Source organism: Penicillium psychrofluorescens, assembly GCF_964197705.1.
Source record: "Penicillium psychrofluorescens genome assembly, chromosome: 1".
NCBI classification, from domain to species: Eukaryota; Fungi; Ascomycota; class Eurotiomycetes; order Eurotiales; family Aspergillaceae; genus Penicillium; species Penicillium psychrofluorescens.
In genome coordinates this window covers 607532-627702 of record NC_133439.1, presented here as the reverse complement: position 1 = coordinate 627702, position 20171 = coordinate 607532, and the positions used below count along the sequence as shown (strand labels likewise).

Here is a 20171-nt window from a genome sequence, read left to right as displayed (position 1 = left end):
GCCGACCGGGCTGCCGACAAACGAGGAAGAAATAAAGGTACGTGCAATGAAGATCACGGATGCGCCATGACCATGCGATCTTCGAGACAATGGCAAGATTGCCTGATGAAAGAGGACTGCCTCACCGCCTTGGCCGCTATCCGTTATCGCGATTGTTTACCTTTTGTTCCCCCACTCGTGTCTGAATACCATTAAATTCAGTCTATGAGCATGGCCAATACATCATCAGAGGCCCTAGAGGTCCTCCAGAGCCTGGAGCAGGAACAAGGCGACTTGAAGAAACACCTCGCGATCATCCGCATCAGCGAACCCATCTCTGCCGAAGCCGTGGACTCGAACGCACCTCCTGCGAAGCGTGGCTCGGATGTTTCCGTGTCGAATCTGAACGACCCGACCCCCGCGTCTCTCGAGGCGGATCTCACTCATTACAAAGTTGGTTCATTATCCATCCTGTGCCGATAGCCAAATTCAAACGTGCTGATTTCGTCGTCGTACAGGAACTCTTTTCAAAGCTGCGATTCTCTTACCTCGAGCAAGTCACCAAAGAGAAATTCCTGCGCGCCATTGTCGGCGATCCGCCGGTTGTGGTGGGACACAATGAGAACGTGGAATTGGAGACGCAGCTGGCGGAGGTGAAGGCGGAGCTAAAGGCGAGCAAGGAGGAGGCGCGTGCTATGATCGCCGAGATGGAGAAGATGGGCCGGGATTTGGCGAGTCGTGAGTGTCATTGTCATGGCTTTCGGCCGGGCACCCCGTCACTGACATGACCCGCTACCAGGATACAAAACGGTCCAGCTTCAAATGACACAGCTCTCTACGCTTCCCGACGCTATACAGAACCTGGAATACACAATCGCCGGCCTTCGTGCTCGACAGGCTGCGAGCATGGACTCTGCTGACCCTATCAATACCTCCTCGTCCCAGAATCTGCCTTTGCCTGCAACGCTGACGCGGCTCTCAGAGCGCGAGGCGGAATTAGCAGCGCTGAACCGACAATTGGCGGCTGTCCAGAACACATTGCCCCGGAAGACGCGCGAGGCAGAGGCAATGGAGCGAGAGATCAGCGTGCTTGAGCGACGGAAGGAGGAGACAATTGCCCAAGCCCGCGAGGCGCAGCGGAAGAAGCAAGAGGGAGAAAGCGACGGGCTGGAGGAGATGGGGCGGTGGTACAGAGGCGCGGAGGAAACACTCCAGGAAATCGTGGGCGTGGAGGGCTGACGAAAGGCTCTCGGGGCCTTGCAACGAATGATATACGACGGGAATGGCGTTTGGCATCTACTACTGTACAGTACACACATCTACGGAGGGCAATTGAGCACCAGAAACTCGGGTTCCAATTTGAAGCCAAATGGCTGTGATGGACTCATTGAATTGCAATCATCGTTAGACAACATGAAATGCTATGTTGCAGACATGAACCCCCCGCAGGGTGATCCACTGCCCAAAGCGAAACCCGATAGTACTCCTTTTTTTAGGTCGTCATTTACTCCTCCTCTTCCTCCTCCTCCTCACCATCACCACCCTCGGCGGCCTTGGCCTTCTTGCGGCGGACACGGCCAGGGCGGCCACCACCGAAGGGCGAGGTCAGGGCGAAGTCGATGTGCTTCTGGGAGTCGAGGCGGACAACGTACGAGGGGACGTTGACGATCTGCTTGCCGACACTATTGAGGGAATGTCAGTACTTATCGACCTTGAGAGTGTCTGGGCGAGACGTACCGGATGTGGCGCTGCTTGATCAGGACACGGGCGTGGTGGATGGACTTGGCCAGGCCAAGCTTGTACACGCAGGTCTGCAGACGACGCTCCAGGAAATCCTCGGACTTCAGGGCCAGGACGTAATCGAGCTTCATGCGGGACTCATCGAGCACACCGATGCGCACCAGACGGCGAATCAGGGCATTGCCTTCGAAGAGACGCTTGGGGTCCTTCTCGTCGAGAGTGAGCAGCTCACTGCGACCGTTAGTCCTTTATCCATTTTTGTTCTCTTCACAGCGGATCTTCCACATACCGAGCAGCACGACGGATCTTGGACAGAGTAAGCTGGACACGCCAGATCTCACGCTTGTTGCGCAAGCCGTACTCGCCGACAACCTTCAGTTCCGAGTCACTAGGGAATAGTGGTTAGATTGGAACACGCGACATAAGCAGAAGCACGCTTCTACTTAGTGGCCGGAGAGTACTAACAGACGAGCCGACTCATAGGCTGGAAGGAGAAAAATTAGCCTCAACAACGTCGTGGCATGGTGTGAGATAAAAACTTACGGCGACGGGGGACCTTGTAGGTCTTGGAGTAGGAGCGACTGCAAGGACAATGGTTAGAGCGAAGCACATTGGCAACACGAAGAATACTCACGGAACGGGAGCCATGGCTGCTGGGCGGTTGTCGCGAGATTGTCGAGCACACGAACAGGAAGCACAAAAAGGCGGAACCAAAGGAAAAGAGGAAAGCGGGTAAGCGAGTGTGTCACGTGGCCAGTCTGGTAGGGCATACCCTATCACCTGACCAGCACACACCGAGTCACATCCGTCTGGTTGAACTTCATCGGCCAAGTCCCGCTTCCCTTTCAGCAACCACCACCTTCAATAACGTCGCCATGCCTCACTCTTTCGGTCTGCGTCGCGGCACGCGGGTATGTTGCGCCTTTTCCGCCACGGGTTTTTTTTGGTTTCTCATACTGACGGTGATGCAATAGTACGCCTTCAGCCGTAACTTCAAGGAGCACGGTCAAATCCGCCTGTCGACCTACCTCAAGACCTACCGGTACGATCGAACCATCCGAGTTTCATAATTGCATAATAATCTGACGGAATCTATTTAGGGTTGGTGACATTGTCGACCTGAAGGTGAACGGTGCCGTCCAGAAGGGGTCAGTACAAATTTTTCATCCTTTCCTCCAATCAACCCATTTGTTGGCCGTGGAATGGCAGGAGGATCGTTCCAACTGCCACACTCGGCCCAATCAACGGGAATTCGGAGGAAGGAACAACCCATTTGGTGAAGAACATGGCTGAGATGTGAACAGTATGCCCCACAAGGTCTACCACGGCAAGACCGGTGTTGTCTACAACGTGACCAAGTCGTCGGTCGGTGTCCTCCTGTACAAGCGCGTCGACAACCGCTACATCGAGAAGCGCATCAGCGTCCGCATCGAGCACGTCCAGCACTCGCGCTCCCGTGAGGAGTTCATCAACCGTGTCAAGGAGAACGCTATCAAGAAGCGTGAGGCCAAGACCAAGGGTGTCCACGTCCACCTGAAGCGCCAGCCCGTCATGCCCCGTGAGGCTCACCTCGTCAGCCAGGCCAACAACGCCCCCGAGACCGTCACCCCCATCCCCTACGACACCCACATCTAAAGGATTTTCCGTCGAAATGGGACTGTTGGGGTTGTGGTTGTCTGGTGTTTTGTTGGGTTTTCTGTCTTCTCCGGTGCGGCCCTGACGGAATGGGGAGCGCTCGCTTGGACTGGTAGGATGAGACGAAGCGCAAAAAGGGTCTCGGATGGCCTGGCACACACTTTTTCGCCTGTGCATAGATTCCCCTGAATGAAACAAAATCAAAAATTTCCGAGTTCACGTCTGTTCCGTTTACACTTGCTCCATTGTAGAGTCACCCGTCGAAGTGGATTAGGACTGGCCCAGCATGTCTACTATGGTCATGATTAGGATCCATTGATGCGTTCGAGAAATACGATAATCGCAAAAACCCGCTGCTGATGGATAGTACAACCATAATGAAAAGAACTATATTGTAAACTAGTGATCGTTCATGCTGGGTTGTGTTCATCGATCCAGGATCAGCAGACCCGCCGCGGAAAAAAAAAATATGACTGAGCAGAACCAACCTCCGTCCTTCACCCATCCTTTTTTCGTTACTACTCTGGTCTTCCTTATTTCATTGACTATATCTCCATCCACCCTCATGTGTTAGTTGTATCTCTCTACCGTCCTCGTCTCAACTCGTCGCCGCGCCTGCTCTCCAGACAGCCCCGGTTTGCCATGACGTGACGATTCTCGTCTCCGTCCCTACCCATGCCTCTCTCCACCACCCTAGCTCCCAGCTCTGCGCAGGCGCAGCTGGGAAACACAGATAAATCTCCGACCCGCGGTAAAGATGTCGTCGTGCAATCACGAGAAACGGGCGATGTGGTCCCCAACCGGACTCAGCCGACCGGCCAGGAGGCGGCCAAGGCCAAACCATTTGCACACTTCGTCGCTGGCGGGTGAGTCGCAATGATCGAACCGGAAGATATCTTGCTAACGTATGTCTTACTGAAGCATCGGAGGCATGACCGCCGCGACCCTCACCTCGCCGTTGGACGTTCTCAAGACGCGTCTGCAGTCCGACTTTTACCAGGCCCAACTGCAAGCTTTGCGCGCTTCCCACCCTCCGGCGCCGACCTCCTCGTCTGTCGTCTCCCTTACGCGCAGTGCTGCTATGCATTTTAGCGAAACTTTCCAGATCCTCCGCTCAATACACGTCCACGAAGGGTGGCGCGCGTTGTTCAAGGGTCTCGGCCCAAACCTCATTGGCGTGGTGCCCGCGCGCGCCATCAACTTCTACGTCTACGGCAACGGCAAGCGGATCCTGAGCGAATACTTTGACTACCGTCATGCGGAGGACACTCCCATGGGAATACACCTGACCGCGGCCGCAATCGCCGGCATTGCCACCGGTACGGCGACGAACCCGATCTGGCTGGTGAAGACCCGCCTGCAGCTAGACAAATCTCTCGCAGAGCATGGCAAGGGCCGCCAATATCGAAATAGCTGGGACTGCATCAAGCAGACTGTGCGCCACGAGGGTGTGCGGGGCCTCTACAAGGGTCTCTCGGCCTCGTATCTCGGCGTCACCGAGTCCGCGCTTCAGTGGGTGATGTACGAACAGATGAAGATGTGGCTCGCCCGGCGTGATATCGCCAAAAAAGAAGATCCTGCCCACGAATACACCACCTCCGACGCCGTGGAGCTGTGGGGTGGCCGAATCGCTGCTGCGGGAGCGGCCAAGCTGGTCGCAGCTGCCGTGACTTACCCGCACGAAGTGGTGCGCACTCGCCTGCGCCAAGCACCCACGGTCTCAGTGGGCAATGGTAAAGTTGAGATGAAGTACACCGGCTTGGTGCAGTGCTTCAAGACCGTCTGGAAGGAGGAGGGTATGGTCGCTCTTTACGGGGGACTGACACCTCACTTGCTCCGAGTCGTTCCCTCGGCTGCTATCATGTTTGGAATGTGAGTAACTCAAGACCTGACGTTATAAGCATCACTGACCCAATTGACAGGTATGAATTCATTCTGCGCGTGTTCGGAACAACCTCGTGATCCCTATCATCTCATCCGCGAAGAGACGACCTCATCTTCTTCACTCCTCTCAATGCACAGTTCCCAAATCCGACCCGCGCCACTCCTGTACATTATAATTCGCTTTTTCCCTCTTCCTGTCGACTATCGGAAGAATTTTTGTTTCCTTGTTTAATGCTGCATAGAAAGAACGGCGAGCTCCATGTTTACGGCGCACATAACTTTGGGGTGGTTTGAATTGCAACACTACATTCTTTTTCTCGGAATGGCGTCTCTACTCACATTTCGATGAAACAGAATTCCATAAAAAAGACTTGATAGTAGCCGATCTTTTGGAGGATAGTGGATGTTTTCACCCGGTCTCCAGGGTGTATATTTTTGTACTATATATTTCATGCACTCGGCTATAGTTGGGCGAGCAAAACTAGTACTGGCTTGGCCTTTCAATGCCATATCTGGTGGAGGAGTCGACAATAATGTAAAATCTGGAAATTTCTCTCGCAATGTAGTCGCAGATATTGTAACTCATCTTGCCGATTGCCCTTCTCAGCCATATGTTTTCTGAGCTGGGCCCATCCAGGAAGCAAAGCCCAGCAGTGGAGATGAGCACCTGGCCTGTTTTTGGGAGCCGATGAAGGTTTACATTAAATGCTCCTGAAACAGACCATAGAGTGACAAAACCACACTCTGACGAGATCCACAAAATGCGTTGGGGTCGAATCCTGCCGAACTATAGATCAAGCGGAATCGCCTCACCCCGCGGTCCGAATCGCCGCAGAGCATCCACCACAACTACAACGCACAGGTGGGCCTCTCCATCATGAAAAATAGCCTATCGTAGAGGATTTAGTCGATCAAGCACCCTAAAACAGCCTTGGAACCGACGATGGATCTGACTAAGCTCCACCTAGATGAACTTAAACCCCGCAGAACCACACTTCGAGCCCGATTCCGATCCAATGTCTCTCATCCATGATCCGATTCGAGCTCGTGAGGGCATTTTTCCGAGCTGTGGCGGCCTGTGGCAATGTATGCACCATCCAAATCCCAGCAGGCATCCACGCGCCGCTATGGGTTTGCATGTTTAATGTGCCGGCGGCGAAAGATCAAGTGCGACGGCAAGAAGCCGAACTGTGCAAATTGCGTCAAGGCCAAGGAAATTTGCAACTACAAAGAAAGCCCCAGTTATAATGCCCACTTGATCCACCAGGCTCACCAGTCCAAGAAGCGCGCAGAGGATCTCGAGGCCCAACTCCGAGATCTCGCCGGCTTGAGCCCCGAAGGCCGCGATCACCGTCTCGCGGAGATTGTCCGCGATCTCGACCATCTCCTCCTATCGGAGGCCTCGCCGGATGGTAGTTCCGAGTTTTCCCAGTCTTATGAGGCCGATAAAGAATCGGTACATGAAGAGTTGCCGTATGGCAAGCCAACGGATTTTAGTGTCGGGGAACATGGAACTGTAAGGTGGAGTTTCTATTGTTATTCAAAACTGTGAATTGACTCGTGCATTCTATAGTACTATGGAGCTACATCTAGGTTCCATCCGCTTGATTCAAATGACATCCCGTCGGCACGAGCTCCCAAGCTGGAAGGAGCCGAACACAAGGCTACGGAGGAGTACCACCGCAAATGGCTAGCCTCAAATTCCAGAGTCCAGGAGTCTCTTGAGAAAGTAGCCTTTAGCCGTCTCACTCAATATACAGATGTTGGCCTCGATATGTGCTCAACTCTGCTACAGATCTTCTGGACATGGCAAGCTCCTCTGCACAATTACGTCTATCGTCGATGTGAGTTGCTCGAGAGCCGATTCTGAACATCTTTCTAATCCAATATTCAGGTTTCTACCGCGATATGGCCCTGGGTGGCCCATATTTCTCTCAATTTCTGTTGAATACGATTTTTGCGCATGCCTCTCGTCATACCAAAGACGAAGACCCCAGATTTGCAGGTGCTGAAAGGGGCGAATACTTCCTCCGGAAAGCTAAGCAGCTTCTGATCGTCGAAATGGAACAGGAGAAGCCTAAAATATGTACTGTCCAAGGTCTGTTGATGCTTGGTGGCCGACAATGTGCTATTGGAAAAAGTAGTGAGGGGTGGCTTTATACTGGCATGGTCCGTGACTTCGACTCTAATGATCTGCCTTCTTGAACTCACAATTCTAGGCAATCCGAATGATCACTGATCTTGGTATCCACCTTTACCGGGGAAACCTGGAAGGTCTTGAGGGCCTCGAACCTGATGATCTCGAAGCACGAAAAAGGCTTTATCTTTCAGCATATTTTTGGGATAAGTATGGACGGCTCCATTTTCTTGAGACTTTTGTTACTGACTGCGGCTACAGGTCAATAAGCCTCTGCCTAGGACGGCAACCGTCTCTACCAGACCTACCGTATGCACCGGATAGTTTGTGTAAGTTTCCGCTCGCCCTGTCGTTTCCCACGCTGACAATCGACAAGTTGACACATCTGATAATGACGACGAGTGGAAGCCTTTTTCTCTTCGAGGAATAGAAGATTCGTATCCTTCGACCAAGTCCTACGGCACCATAACATTTGTTCATTTCTGCAAATTAGCAAAGGTACGAGATTATGTTTTTGAAAACGTTTTGATGGCTAACACAAGAGACAGGTAATTAATGAGAGCTACGATAAAGTATACAGCAGGAGTATTCAGCACCTTAAGCCCCAGAGTATTTTTGAGCTAGAGGCCAAGTTTCGTTCATTCTACCAGAGCTTACCCGAGCAGCTCAAGATAGCACAGGCTGCTTCTCTGCAGTTCTGTCACCCGCCGCACATTTTTTGTCTCAAGTACGTCTTCTGCTCTCAGCTCGCACTGGATGAAATCCGACTGACCCCTGCTAGTATTCTATACCACACGATGCTCATATTAATTTACCGGCCTTTCTTCGGCTGGTCTCGCCACTCTAAGCTTCAAGACCATGCGCTTGCACAACGAGCACAACAGGTGTGCATCGAAGAAGCGACAGAAGTGAATGAGTTTTTTCGACAGTACGGACGAACTTTCAACTACCAAAACCAGACGTATCTCGTCTCGTACTGTGTATACACAGCTGCGACTATCGACGTTCAGATGATCCAAAATGACGATGCCGCGCTGGCCACCGCCGCAGTAAATCGACTGTCTACAACGCTCGAGATGCTAGAGTCGGAAGTTAGACAGACCCCTGGGCTCAAGCGCAGTATTAATATCATCAAATCTCACCTCGCCAAGCGCGCTCAAGCGGGTTCTCAGGACAATTCGGCAGTATACCATTCTCCTGAACAGCAACGACGAAGCTTGAATGTCAATGTACTGGAACAACGTCCGTATCAAAAGCCAGGAATAGCGAGTTTACCCTCTGGTCACTTGGAAAATCGCATGTACAGCGAGAACCACAACAGCATCGCGCCTCCAATTTGTGAGCAGGCCTCGGATGAAAATATTGGCAACATCATGACACAAGCAATGGACGTTGATGCTCCGTGGAGGGACTGGGAATTTTTCAATGCGAGCGGAGGCTTCGTTCCAGACCATGCGAACTGGGTGCCTTTTGTTCCAGCATACAATTACCACATGTATTAGATCAAACTTGGCCTTTATGCATTTATTCCTTAGCATCCTCACTCTCGGAGTACATAGTCGCCTAAATTACGCCGACGGACGTATACTCTCCGTCAGCGCGGAGCCGGATGATCACACACCGTTTACTAGGGTTGTTTGCTAATTCCCGTAATGCGGGGAGGCTGGGTCTTGGAGCTTTTGAATCGAGAAGCGATCATCGGCCCGCTCCACCCATGTAACGCTTTTGATAGGGCACGGTAAGATACCGACACCCATTAGCTTTGGGGAATCCGGCAAGAGCTTCCCCCATGGGGGCCATGAAAATCAGAAGCCGTCAGCAGTCATGCATCCTGACGGCAAGAAGCAAGACTGATATTCTTGACAATAACATGAGGGGCGCATTAACGCCGTCCGAGCTTTTGCCTTTTAACCCTTCTCTTCCCCCGGACTGTATACACTGTGCCACATTTCATTGACAGTGACAAGGATGGCAGCTTCATCTGAGAATACTAGCGAGGTGAAGCCCGACGCCATCGCGCGGGTGAATGTAGACCCGGAAAAGGACGAGACTCCTCCAGCTGTCGATTATACACCCGAGGAGCTGAAAAAGGTGATTCGGAAGCTGGATTGGCACCTTCAACCACTATGTTTCGTGCTTTACACATTTTCCGTTCTAGATGTGAGTTCCGGCTACCCTCACGGGGTTTTTATGGCAATAAACTGATAACGCGACAGCGATCAAACATAGGCAATGCTAAGCTGGTTGGCATGGAAGATGATATTGATCTCGGGGGCAACAATTATGCGTGGTTAGGAAACGTCTTCTATATTGCATACATCGTCTTCCAGTTCAATACCTTGGGATGGAAGATTTTCAAACCCCACAGGTGGGTGACTTGTGTCGTGCTGTTCTGGGGCGTTGTTAGCACACTACAAGCAACCGCATTCAACTGGAAGGGCCTTATGGCCTGTCGTTTTTTTCTCGGATGGGCAGAGACCATGTTCGGACCCGGAATCCCACTTTACTACTCTTTCTTTTACCCGCGTGAAGCGATCGGCTTACGTTTTGGAATTTTCCTCGCTGGATCTGCTCTTGCCAATGCCTATGGTGGTGCGCTCGCGTATGGCCTAGGGCATGTTCATTCAAGCATCAGCAACTGGCGATTTCTGTTCATCATAGAGGGTGTTCCCACAGCCCTCCTCGCCGTGGCGACTTGGTTCTTTCTTCCGGATTCTCCATCGCAAGCTCGATTCTTGAATCGTCGAGAACGTGAGATTGCGCAGGCTTATGCGAATAGCCAACCTGGCGATTTTAAGAATGAGGGACTCCAGCTGTCTCAACTTGGGGAGGCCTTCACGGACTACAGGAGTATGTTCTTCTTTTACCTAAATTTATCTCATGTCAAGACATTTAGCACAGAGATTGACCATTTTAGATTACCTTTTTGCGGTCATTAACTTTTCCAACAATGTCAGTTTTGCCTCGCTTCCTCTCTTCCTGCCGACTATTGTATCGGAGCTCGGGGCCTTCTCTGAGGTGCAATCAAACGGCGTGACCGCGCCGCCCTATTTGCTTTGCTTTATATGTATCATTGTTGTCTCGATTGTGTCAGACCGACTTCAACTGCGTGGACCGTTTTGCGCTTTGGGGGGAATACTTTCTGCCATTGGTTTCATCCTGCTGGCAACGACTACCACGGTTGGCCCACGCTACTTTGGTACATTTCTGGCGGTGCAGATCTTTGTAACCACATCGATCGTGCTTATCTGGAACTCCAACACGAACTCAACAGGCTCGAAGAAAGCAGGCGGTTTGTGGATTATCTTTACTATTGGTCAGTGCGGACCGCTGCTGGGAACCAATGTGTTTCCTGACAAGGATGCTCCGTACTATGTCAGGGGATCTTGGATCTGCTGCGCCTTTGCGTTGCTGGCGGCTGTCACGTCAAGCTTGTTGAGCTATCTTCTATGGCGTGAGAACAAGCGCCGCGATCGGATCTATGGGCCTGTTCAGCCGGGACGGCAGTTCGATATGACCTCTCGTGAAGATCGGGAGGCCAACATGAGGTTCATCATCTAGGCTATCTTTCGACCGTGCCCAGGTGTTCTTTTCACAGCATGTCTGCCTCACTTGGAAGAGCCATTCTTTTTATCTCCTGACTTTTCAAGCAACTTCTTAGCTTTGCTATTAGAATCAGTTGACTCCAATGCGAACCTCGCGCCGGTCCATCGTCCGTCCTTGGGGTTACACTCGCACCATGTTTAAGAAGAATTAGCATAACATAATATTAAAAACAGAGAGAACCGTAGCCAGACGGCAGTGAATAATGAGCCATAAAATTAAAAAAACCTAGGCTAATTTACTATACAGCTAAAAGACGGCCGTGGCATTGGCAGGACTGGCAACTCCACCAGGAATACACAGAGGTTGGCTCGTCAGCATGAATGTCCACCGGCCTAAGGCGCGGCATGTACTGCTAAGGTCTTCTAGGTCCCAGCACTCGCCAATTGGCATGCCCCAGCCACTAAGAAATACCTGCAAAAACGATAGGATAAGTCTCGTGTCAAAAAAGAGAAAAAGCACGAAACAATGCTTACCTCGTGCATGCTCACACCCCATTCCTTGGGCGATGGCCAGACCTCGTACGCAACAGTATCACTAGCAACGGCTGCAAATCCATTATCCCAGTGCCATCGAATACTTTCTTCTGTGGATTCAACGCCAATGGAGGCTCGGTCATCACGCCCGCCGAGGCTTTCCTTCCCTTCTTCAGATAACCGGTGGTATGCCGCGGTCCATCCAGTGCGAATGAGTAGAACGTCCCCTTGACGGAATGTCACGCCTTGCTCTCTTGCTACTGTGAGTACTTGTGAGAGAGGTATGGTCTGGTTGGTGAACGGCTTATGCGGCAATTCTTCTCGCTGCGCGTAGGAGTACCAGTCGATTAGTACGCCACGCGTAACGATAGGGTTCATTGCCATATCTGGGATATCATTAGGATTTGTTTTTGCCAGTCAACGCACGAAAGACGTACTATGTATACCAATCTGTTGAGTTCGCCTTTCTCCAGAAATATCATCTTGTGTGACACCGTTATAGAATAGTTTTGCTTCTGAGTACGGATAGTGACGCAGCCCATCCCAGTGACTGGAGCTTTGTGTATTGAAACCGACCTAAAGGTTCTCATGTCAGCGAAAGGCTATTTAGAATTGACGCAGCTATTCATGATCACCTCGTCATCATTTGCATGTCCTTTAGCGATGATACTATGGAAACACTTCTTCCGCATCGGATTCATCGGTTTCAACGGGACGTTCATTGGGAGGCTGAGTTTCAATCAATAACTGAGCGAGCTTAACTGTCCAGTAGAACTTACTTCAAGCTGACAACCTTGCCACAAGTTACCTCCAAGCTCGCGGAGCGTACTACTTCTGCAGTGATGAGATTCAATGCTCCGCGCTCGTCATCAGTGCCCCAGAGTCCCCATGCCGAGCCCTTCGGATGATGCGGTTGTAATGGCAGCTGGTTAAAACGAGGTCGAATAAAAATTGACCCTGAATCAGACAGATTGGATGTATTCATGACAGCAAACTTGCCATTTTCTCCGGGTTCATGGTGGTTGCCCGCAGCCATAATATTGGATCGAATAGTCATAGTGGAAAATCGACAAACGTGAACGACCCAAGCAGTTGAAAAATGACAGCAACAAAAAAGGATAGAACCTTTTCATGTATATTCTGGAAAAGAGATTTAATTGGTCATCATCGCCTCCCATATTTCCTATCAGGAGTCGGTCATGTGGAAAAGTTGCCGAGGATGGATCGAGCTCGCATCGGCATGATACCGAAGACCCACCCCCTCACCCCAATCAATGCACGGAGGTTTAATGCCCGCGGCGTAAATGCTCGAGCTGACTACACAGCAATTTCGCCTCCATTCAGCATATACCAAAAAAAAATGGACACTTTCCCCTCATGAACTGCGTCGTGGCGGAATAAACAGAGTACCTACAGTCATGGCGACCGACTTTAGCATCCTAACGCCTAATGCTATGCTAGGCTATGGATATCGGCTGGATCATTTCTGGTACGGCATCAAACAATTCCAGCCAAAGGCCATTATCGTCGACAGCGGGTCAACGGATGGCGGTCCATACAAACTTGGTCTCAACAAGATGACCTGCGGTCGCGAGTCGTATATTCGGGATCTCACGCCTATCCTGGAGGCTTGTTTCCATTTTGGCATTAAGGTGCTCATTGGCTCCGTCGGCGGTGATGGTAGCGACAAGCATGTCCAGGAGATGCTGGAAATGGTGCAGGAAATTGCAAAGAAACACGGGTTCTCATTCAAGGTCGCTACTATTTCTGCCGGGATTGCTCGTAATTTGGTCAAGGACCGAATTCGAAACACAAACGTGGGACCATGTGGACCGGTCGAGGAATTGACAGAAGATAGCGTTGATCGCGCTGTTGACGTTGTGGCCCAAATGGGTGCTGAGCCGTGAGTGAAGACCTTGTCATTTGTTTGAAACTATCTCACATTCGCAATAGATACCTCAAGGCACTCGAGTCAAACCCGGATATTATTCTAGGTGGCCGTTCATACGACCCCGCTCCTTTTGCGGCTTTCTCGATTCTTAATGGAGCCGAACCAGGCGTCGCCTGGCACATGGGAAAAATCATGGAGTGCGGTGGCATCTGCGCTGTGCCCAAAGGCCGGTCGATGATTGCCACCATAAGAACAGACTCCTTTGATCTCACGCCTTTATCGCCGCGAGAGCGTTGCACCCCCCTGTCAGTTGCTGCACATACATTATATGAAAAGACTCGGCCAGACAAGCTGCCTGGTCCCGGCGGAGTGTTGGAGCTGGACGAAGCTTCGTACGAGCAGTTGACAGAAAAGACTGTCCGAGTGCGCGGTGCACGCTTTGTACCAACACCAGTATACCAGGTGAAGCTCGAAGGCGTCGAGAAGCTTGGATACAGGACCGTGTTCATTGGCGGCATCCGTGATCCGATACTCATCAGCCAGATTGACGAGTTTCTAGAGGAAGTTCGCGCATACACTCAGAATCTTTTTCCTGAACTGGACCAATCGCCTCAGTGTCGACTGATTTTCCATTTCTATGGTCGCAATGGCACTATGGGACCATTGGAACCCACTCCCACGGCTTCCCATGATCTGGGAATCCTCGGTGAAGTGGTGGCGCCCTCGCAAGAGCTCTCACATACTATAGCAAACAATGCTCGGGCATCTATTCTGCACATGCCATACGAGAACCAAGTTGCAACCACTGGAAATTTTGCGTCACCACTATCGCCGCACGAGCTTGCCGCTGGTCCTGTATTCCGATTCAACTTGTACCACCTGATGGACCTTCGAGAAAACGAAGAAACCACCCTCTTTCCAGTTTCCACCGTCAGTATCCAAAATGAAGCCCAGGATCGAGCGGTTCCCAACCTCACTGAGGAGCAATTGATGCAGTTGGAGTCTGAACCCTTAGCACCACTGAAATTCAAGTCTATTCCATCCGAGGAATGTACCATGCTGGAAATTGCCAAGATCATTCGATCAAAGAATTCTGGGCCGTTTGAACTGACGCTGGATATCATGTTCGACACCAGGGAGGCATACGAGCGGGTCAGGAGGTCAGGCGTCTTGACAAATGAGCGCATTATGGAGCTCTACCATCTCCAGACAGACGACATTATCACAAACATGTTTTTTGAGCCAGCCCTGGCATGGAAGTGCACTTTAAAACGACCATGGGAGCAGGGAACTGTGGGAGAGCGAGATACTTTGGGAACTCAGCAACATGCCCCGTTGCTCTATATAAAGGTTCCCTCAGCAAATTGAAGCCGCATATTTTATTAGAGATCATGTGCGTTTTGGAGTATATAAGCCCTATCTCCGTCTGGACTACGGTGATGTGGGCATACTTAGTCGGAGATAGGACCCTTTTGATCTGAGTCAATAAATACAGCCTAATCATTTCAGTATCATGAATCTTGAGACCGGATTGACTAACAGGTCATCTAGACCGCGTATCCTATATATTCCACTTTATGAATCGGCACTGGCGCAGGCATAGCCACAAGGTGACTCATGGAGGAATACTGCTCCACAATAAAATCCATGTGTCAGAGTTCCGAGCTGTGTCAGGTTTCCGTGATCTCTCAAACCCTCCAACTGGGTCATGTAGTCCTAAATCAACAATCAACAACCAACGCCACGGACAAGCCCAAAAATCTCGTGGTAGCTTGCGATCTGTTAGTGAAGATTATTCATCAAGCTAGACCAGATCCGGCTATAAAAGGCTCTCTCCGCGCGAATCCATCCCGCCTCATTTCTCGCCCCAATTGCTGCGCAGATTTTGCCAGCCCGAAATGGCCCATCAGGCGCACAATATCCCATGGACTCTCTTGGCCTCAAGTTTGAAATGGGCCAAAGGCGAGCCAGGGAACGGACGCTCGCAATCCTCTTCGCATGAGGCGACGAATCTTCGATCTCGCGGTAAACCGAACCAGGGAAAGGAAATTGCGCATTTCGTGGAAGCCTTTGTAAGGACTATTGACGAGCACTCGGCCTGCGAGCGCAAGAAATACCCAGAAGTATACGATTCGCCCAGTCCCGAAGATATCATCCTTGATGATCGTATCGTTGCGAAGATCACTCCCACGGTACGTCGATTGCGCAACTATAGGCGTGACTCACATTGTCTTTCAAACGCTTGCTGGCTCAAATACCATGGCCATGAGTGTCGGTGCATTCCTATTCCAGATGAAGTGAGAAAAATGTCCGGGTTCTTGCTTTCATACGAAGAGAACCCTTGTTACGCGTTCTTCGATTACAACAGAGATGCCTTCTTTCGTCTCCAACTGGTGGAGACCCTGATCTTATACGGCGAGATGGATGCCGTCTTACGCATCTGCGCGCATCCAGAGATTGGACTAAAGGATTGGTGGCTTCTCAGCGATTGTTACTGTAATGTAAGTCGCGACGAAGGCCTTTTGTCGGATTTTGGAAGGATAATTAAGATTCTGTGTCAAAATTCTTGGATATAAAGATGTACTAACCAGTTTACTGGCCTCGACAGAACCCAAGCTATGACATCGGTTGGGACCAGCTTTTCAAAAATGCACTATCCGCCTATATCTGCCTCAACATAGTCTACTGTTTCCCGGAGATGTGGGATCCGGCGTCTGGGAAAACGGACGAAAAAGACTATCGCAACACCAGGCTTTATCAATGCATGTTACGAGGATGCACAGCGTCTTGGAAGCATTCAGACGTGATAACGTATCCACACCGGCAGTTTTTCGGCATTGCAGACAGGCAATTCCTGGGCTATAAGCCCCTGCTCGGAAATAAATCCCATTGGCTAAACTGGACAGATCGTAAAAGAAAATCTGACAGTCCTGTTGAAGTCTACGGGAGGGTGCCAATTGAGGAATTCCTCTCGCTGGATAACCCAATCAGCTATCAGCCAGCTGCATCCGACATGGCTTCTGTGCGATGGATCCTCTGCAAGAAGGGGCTCCCTGTCGAGCTGACAATGGAGATCATGGAGCTTGCCGGATATGAGCCCAAACGAAGACTTGAGATACCGCACGACCCGTTTCACCCGTCTAATCGTGAAGAGCTTTCTCGATACCTCACGTATTGCTGGCAGATCATTGTGCGTTGTGACATGATGCGGAAGGCTCTTGGTATGGACATACGTTGGCAAGAATTCGTGGCAAATATTCTTATCGAGTTGTTTGACTTCAAACATAGTCTCGGCTACGGCGATCGAAGGAAGCCTTGGGGATGTTGGGATCGTGATGAACCGCTGAACCTACACTACCTTTTTGCATGAGAGCCTTTTTGTGTGTAAACAGATTCCATCTCGAAATCGGGACTTGTTTCGGGCAGCATTAGTTGTACATATCTCCTCAATGATATACGGGTTTCCACGGCGATTCGCTTGTAGGTCTCGAGACCCTGTTCACTGCTAATGTAGCAAAGTAGTCATCTTGACAGCCTCTTCGGTTATTTGCGGCATTTTGAGTTTTTCTGGCCTTACGGGGACTACTACCACCGTCTCAGGTGTTACTATTAATTCCTATGGCAATTATCACGGCTAATCTGGGTGGGTGTGATTGCTCTGTGGCTGATTTTTGATGGTGATGCTCGGGTCTGTTTCGCAAGCATCAAACTGGTCATTCTTGTCAGACTATGTTGCAAGCAACAGTTATTGAGTATTAGGAAAGAGGATGTTTCGGCTCTATCTGAGACCTCGATTGATCCAAGCCAATGAGGCAAGAATGAAAACGATTAGTTATTCTGCTGCCTGAAAGCCCCCCTAAGCCGCCCGCTCAGGCAGCACTTAAACCAAGGTTAAGCTTTGGACCCTGGCGAAGCTTAGATGCCGCTTAACTGTGGGCGATCAGGGTCTGCTGGCCTCTGACTGGTGCCTTCGTTGCCCTAAATTGTCCTAACACAATGGCCTCCTCTTGTACGCCCTGTCCTGCCCATTCTCCTTCCATGATCCACCCTTGGAGCATCGTAGCATATTGGCTGTCTCCATAAGCTCTAGATCTATCTAGACATGGGCCCTTGGGTGTAGCCCACAACGAGGCTACGTGGTTGATCCTGGCGATGTCCATTATCTCTCTTAATATACCCTCCCCAGTTTCTTTCCCCGTCCATTCTCGTTCTTTTCTCATCGCACTCATTTCGGTCTTTTTCCTTCTCTGTACTTTTCTCTCTCTCTCCTAGCCACTGGGATCCCTTCTTTTCCCGCCTGCTTTGACTTATCCTATTATTTCGTTCGCTTTTTTTAGCCAATACATTGATCCCCTTTCATGTCATCCATGAAGCCGCAACGATGTCCATATTCACTCGTCATGACTCGAGTTTACAGCACAAGCCACTACAGCCTATCTCGCGCCTGGCGCCGTTCTCTGCCTTGATCATCTCAATCACCTTCGTCGTGCTCTTTCTAGTCCGGTACTACATCCTAGAAGGATTCCTGATCCGATGGCTGTACGGGCCCATTTACACGGATTTGAGCGACACCAACCGCCGGGGCTTTATCAATCACCACATCGCCGGAACGACGAAGATCCTCATCCTGATCCTGGCCGTATACCCTTTTATCGATATCACCTTCCTCGATGCAAACTTCCACACCCCCTTCGCTGCAGGCTCCACAGTCACAATGGGCGACATCCTCATTGTTGCTGCTCAAATGTTGATCGCCATGTACATCTTTGAACTCCTCTATCGTGTCACACTATCGCCAATTGCAGTTATGCATCATATCGGGACCATTATCGTCGGCCAGTCTGCGATCGCAATCAGCCTGCGACTGGCCCGCGAGCCAGATGCGGACATTGAGTTTGTTCTCTGCACAGTCTGGGGTAAGTTCACATTGACATTATCCATTGCAACCTCATCCTAATCATGTCCCTTTCTATGTAGGTGCCTTCGACATTGTCTGCGAGTTTCTCCCTCATATCGCGATTATCCTTTACCGCATCTTTCCCCAGCGCCACATTTTCCTCCACCGACTCTTCTTCTCAGCCTGTATTACGACTGCCGTTGGAACACTTTGCGAGACCATTGTGACGATGTACCTCTTCGGTAGCTTGTGGCATAAGTGGCAGATTGCATTCAAAGTTAGCACTCCACTGCTGCACCTTGCTTTTTCGGCTGCTCAGATTCATGGAAGCTTTGTCTTTTGGAAAATGTACCGACGACAACAGATGATTATAAAAGATAAGTCTGGAGAGGATGGGCAAAAAGGCGTTGTTACGGAGTTGAGCCATCCATTGACAGCTGCATTGGGGGCTTGAACATGTTTTATGCTTTACTATTTGCATACTGGATTAAAATAGAATTTTTTGCAACAGGGCATCGGTAAATCAAACGAAAAGCCATTTCCATCTAAAACTTGTGTTTAAATCGTGGCTTGAGAACTTATATATTTTCGAGGTACCATTCGCCGTGAAAGTTCCGGTTTCAATAGGGAGAGCCAACAACGGCATTTTAGTAAAGTGTGCTGAGCTTATCCTAAAGTGCTCGATTGCACATGGAATATCTTGAGATATACTCTCTCATCTGGGTGCCTTTGTTTCTACCAACTATTCTCATCTGTTCTGCTGGATCTATCAGACCCCCCACTCTTGGCATTCTTTGCCGGCAAATCCTCGGCGATTTAATTCTTGACATCCATCCCAGCGCAACAACTATACAAGAGCTGCCTAATCTGCCAACATCACTATCTGAATGCCAATTCATAGTGTCTACAAAGTCCTTGGTACAATTCTATCATAATCAACCATGGCGTCCAAGGAAAAGAACCCCGAACTCATCGCCCTCGCCGGCGACCTGGCCGAGGTGCCCATGTGCGACGACTACGAGAAGATGATCTCCGGGATGCTGTACGTGTCTTTCCTCACCCTTAGCGTAGCTATATCAATACCTACCCCAATTGGACCCTCCAAACGCGAACACCGGAATGCCTAATGCTTATCGGACCAGGTATAACCCCCTCCTGCCCCGCCTCATGGAAGCCCGCCACCGCTGCCGCATCCTGACCCACGAGTACAACCTGCTCGACCCTCACGAGGTCACCTATGACAAGATTACCGAAGAGCGATTCAAGCGGCTGCAGCGTCTTGTCGGACGGGTTGGCGAGGGCACCTTTGTCGAGCCACCATTCCGGCCGGATTATGGGTGTAACATCGTCATTGGGCGGGATTGTTTCTTGAATTGGAAGTGAGTATACAATACACCACAGCGCATTATCTTCTGCTTCGTTGGGTGTCGATCTGAGGATATATGGTTGACATTATCCCAGTATTACGATCCTGGATACCTCTCTGGTCATCATCGGGGATCGGGTCCAGATAGGTCCAAATGTTGGGATTTTCACGGCGGGCCATGAGACGAGTATCTTGTCGCGCCGCAAGATGGTGGAATTTGGGCAGGTTGTCCGCATTGGCGATGACTGCTGGATAGGTGGGCATGTGGTGATCATGCCTGGCGTCACGATCGGCGAAGGCTGCACCATTGGCGCGGGCTCGGTGGTGACCAAGGATATCCCGCCCTTTTCGGTCGCATTCGGGACTCCGTGCAAGGTCCGCAAGACAATTCCGTCGGCAGAAGAGGAGGAGAATGATCCGGCCAATCCATATCGGGCGATGGTGAGGGAACTCTAGGAAGAGAGTAAGTGGATTTTTTTGTATGGATAACAGGATAACATGACATAGACACTAAGTAGACTGGTTGAAAAATACATGCTGGAATGATACTTGCTTCCATCACA

General features: G+C 50.6%; 8 protein-coding genes across 8 annotated transcripts; 7 read left to right on the top strand and 1 right to left on the bottom strand.

Annotated features, from left to right (window-relative positions):
- Positions 1-210: 210 nt before the first annotated feature.
- On the top strand, positions 211-1218 carry PFLUO_LOCUS213 (uncharacterized protein; the record flags this gene model as incomplete). The annotated part of the gene is made up of 3 exons (XM_073779245.1): positions 211-432; positions 498-717; positions 779-1218. The coding sequence occupies 3 exons, from the start codon at positions 211-213 to the stop codon at positions 1216-1218; spliced, it is 882 nt and encodes a 293-aa protein (XP_073634311.1).
- Positions 1219-1483: 265 nt separating this feature from the next.
- On the bottom strand, positions 1484-2367 carry PFLUO_LOCUS212 (ribosomal 40S subunit protein S9B; the record flags this gene model as incomplete). The annotated part of the gene is made up of 6 exons (XM_073779234.1): positions 1484-1661; positions 1717-1950; positions 2009-2107; positions 2185-2203; positions 2263-2300; positions 2354-2367. The coding sequence occupies 6 exons, from the start codon at positions 2365-2367 to the stop codon at positions 1484-1486; spliced, it is 582 nt and encodes a 193-aa protein (XP_073634310.1).
- A 227-nt stretch (positions 2368-2594) lies between these two features.
- PFLUO_LOCUS211 (60S ribosomal protein L21A) lies at positions 2595-3354 on the top strand (the record flags this gene model as incomplete). Its single annotated transcript, XM_073779223.1, has 4 exons — positions 2595-2630; positions 2694-2761; positions 2820-2867; positions 3024-3354. 4 exons carry the CDS (start codon positions 2595-2597, stop codon positions 3352-3354), a joined length of 483 nt encoding a protein of 160 aa, XP_073634309.1.
- Positions 3355-4029: 675 nt separating this feature from the next.
- PFLUO_LOCUS210 (mitochondrial) lies at positions 4030-5316 on the top strand (the record flags this gene model as incomplete). The annotated part of the gene is made up of 3 exons (XM_073779211.1): positions 4030-4220; positions 4276-5226; positions 5277-5316. The coding sequence occupies 3 exons, from the start codon at positions 4030-4032 to the stop codon at positions 5314-5316; spliced, it is 1182 nt and encodes a 393-aa protein (XP_073634308.1).
- Positions 5317-6322: 1006 nt separating this feature from the next.
- Positions 6323-8877, top strand: PFLUO_LOCUS209 (uncharacterized protein; the record flags this gene model as incomplete). The annotated part of the gene is made up of 7 exons (XM_073779200.1): positions 6323-6754; positions 6812-7082; positions 7133-7407; positions 7458-7585; positions 7637-7704; positions 7752-7873; positions 7924-8877. 7 exons carry the CDS (start codon positions 6323-6325, stop codon positions 8875-8877), a joined length of 2250 nt encoding a protein of 749 aa, XP_073634307.1.
- A 3995-nt stretch (positions 8878-12872) lies between these two features.
- On the top strand, positions 12873-14713 carry PFLUO_LOCUS208 (uncharacterized protein; the record flags this gene model as incomplete). Its single annotated transcript, XM_073779189.1, has 2 exons — positions 12873-13357; positions 13408-14713. 2 exons carry the CDS (start codon positions 12873-12875, stop codon positions 14711-14713), a joined length of 1791 nt encoding a protein of 596 aa, XP_073634306.1.
- Positions 14714-17726: 3013 nt separating this feature from the next.
- PFLUO_LOCUS207 (uncharacterized protein) lies at positions 17727-18696 on the top strand (the record flags this gene model as incomplete). Its single annotated transcript, XM_073779178.1, has 2 exons — positions 17727-18261; positions 18323-18696. The coding sequence occupies 2 exons, from the start codon at positions 17727-17729 to the stop codon at positions 18694-18696; spliced, it is 909 nt and encodes a 302-aa protein (XP_073634305.1).
- Positions 18697-19183: 487 nt separating this feature from the next.
- PFLUO_LOCUS206 (uncharacterized protein) lies at positions 19184-20064 on the top strand (the record flags this gene model as incomplete). Its single annotated transcript, XM_073779167.1, has 3 exons — positions 19184-19284; positions 19385-19621; positions 19704-20064. 3 exons carry the CDS (start codon positions 19184-19186, stop codon positions 20062-20064), a joined length of 699 nt encoding a protein of 232 aa, XP_073634304.1.
- Between the last annotated feature and the right edge of the window lie 107 nt (positions 20065-20171).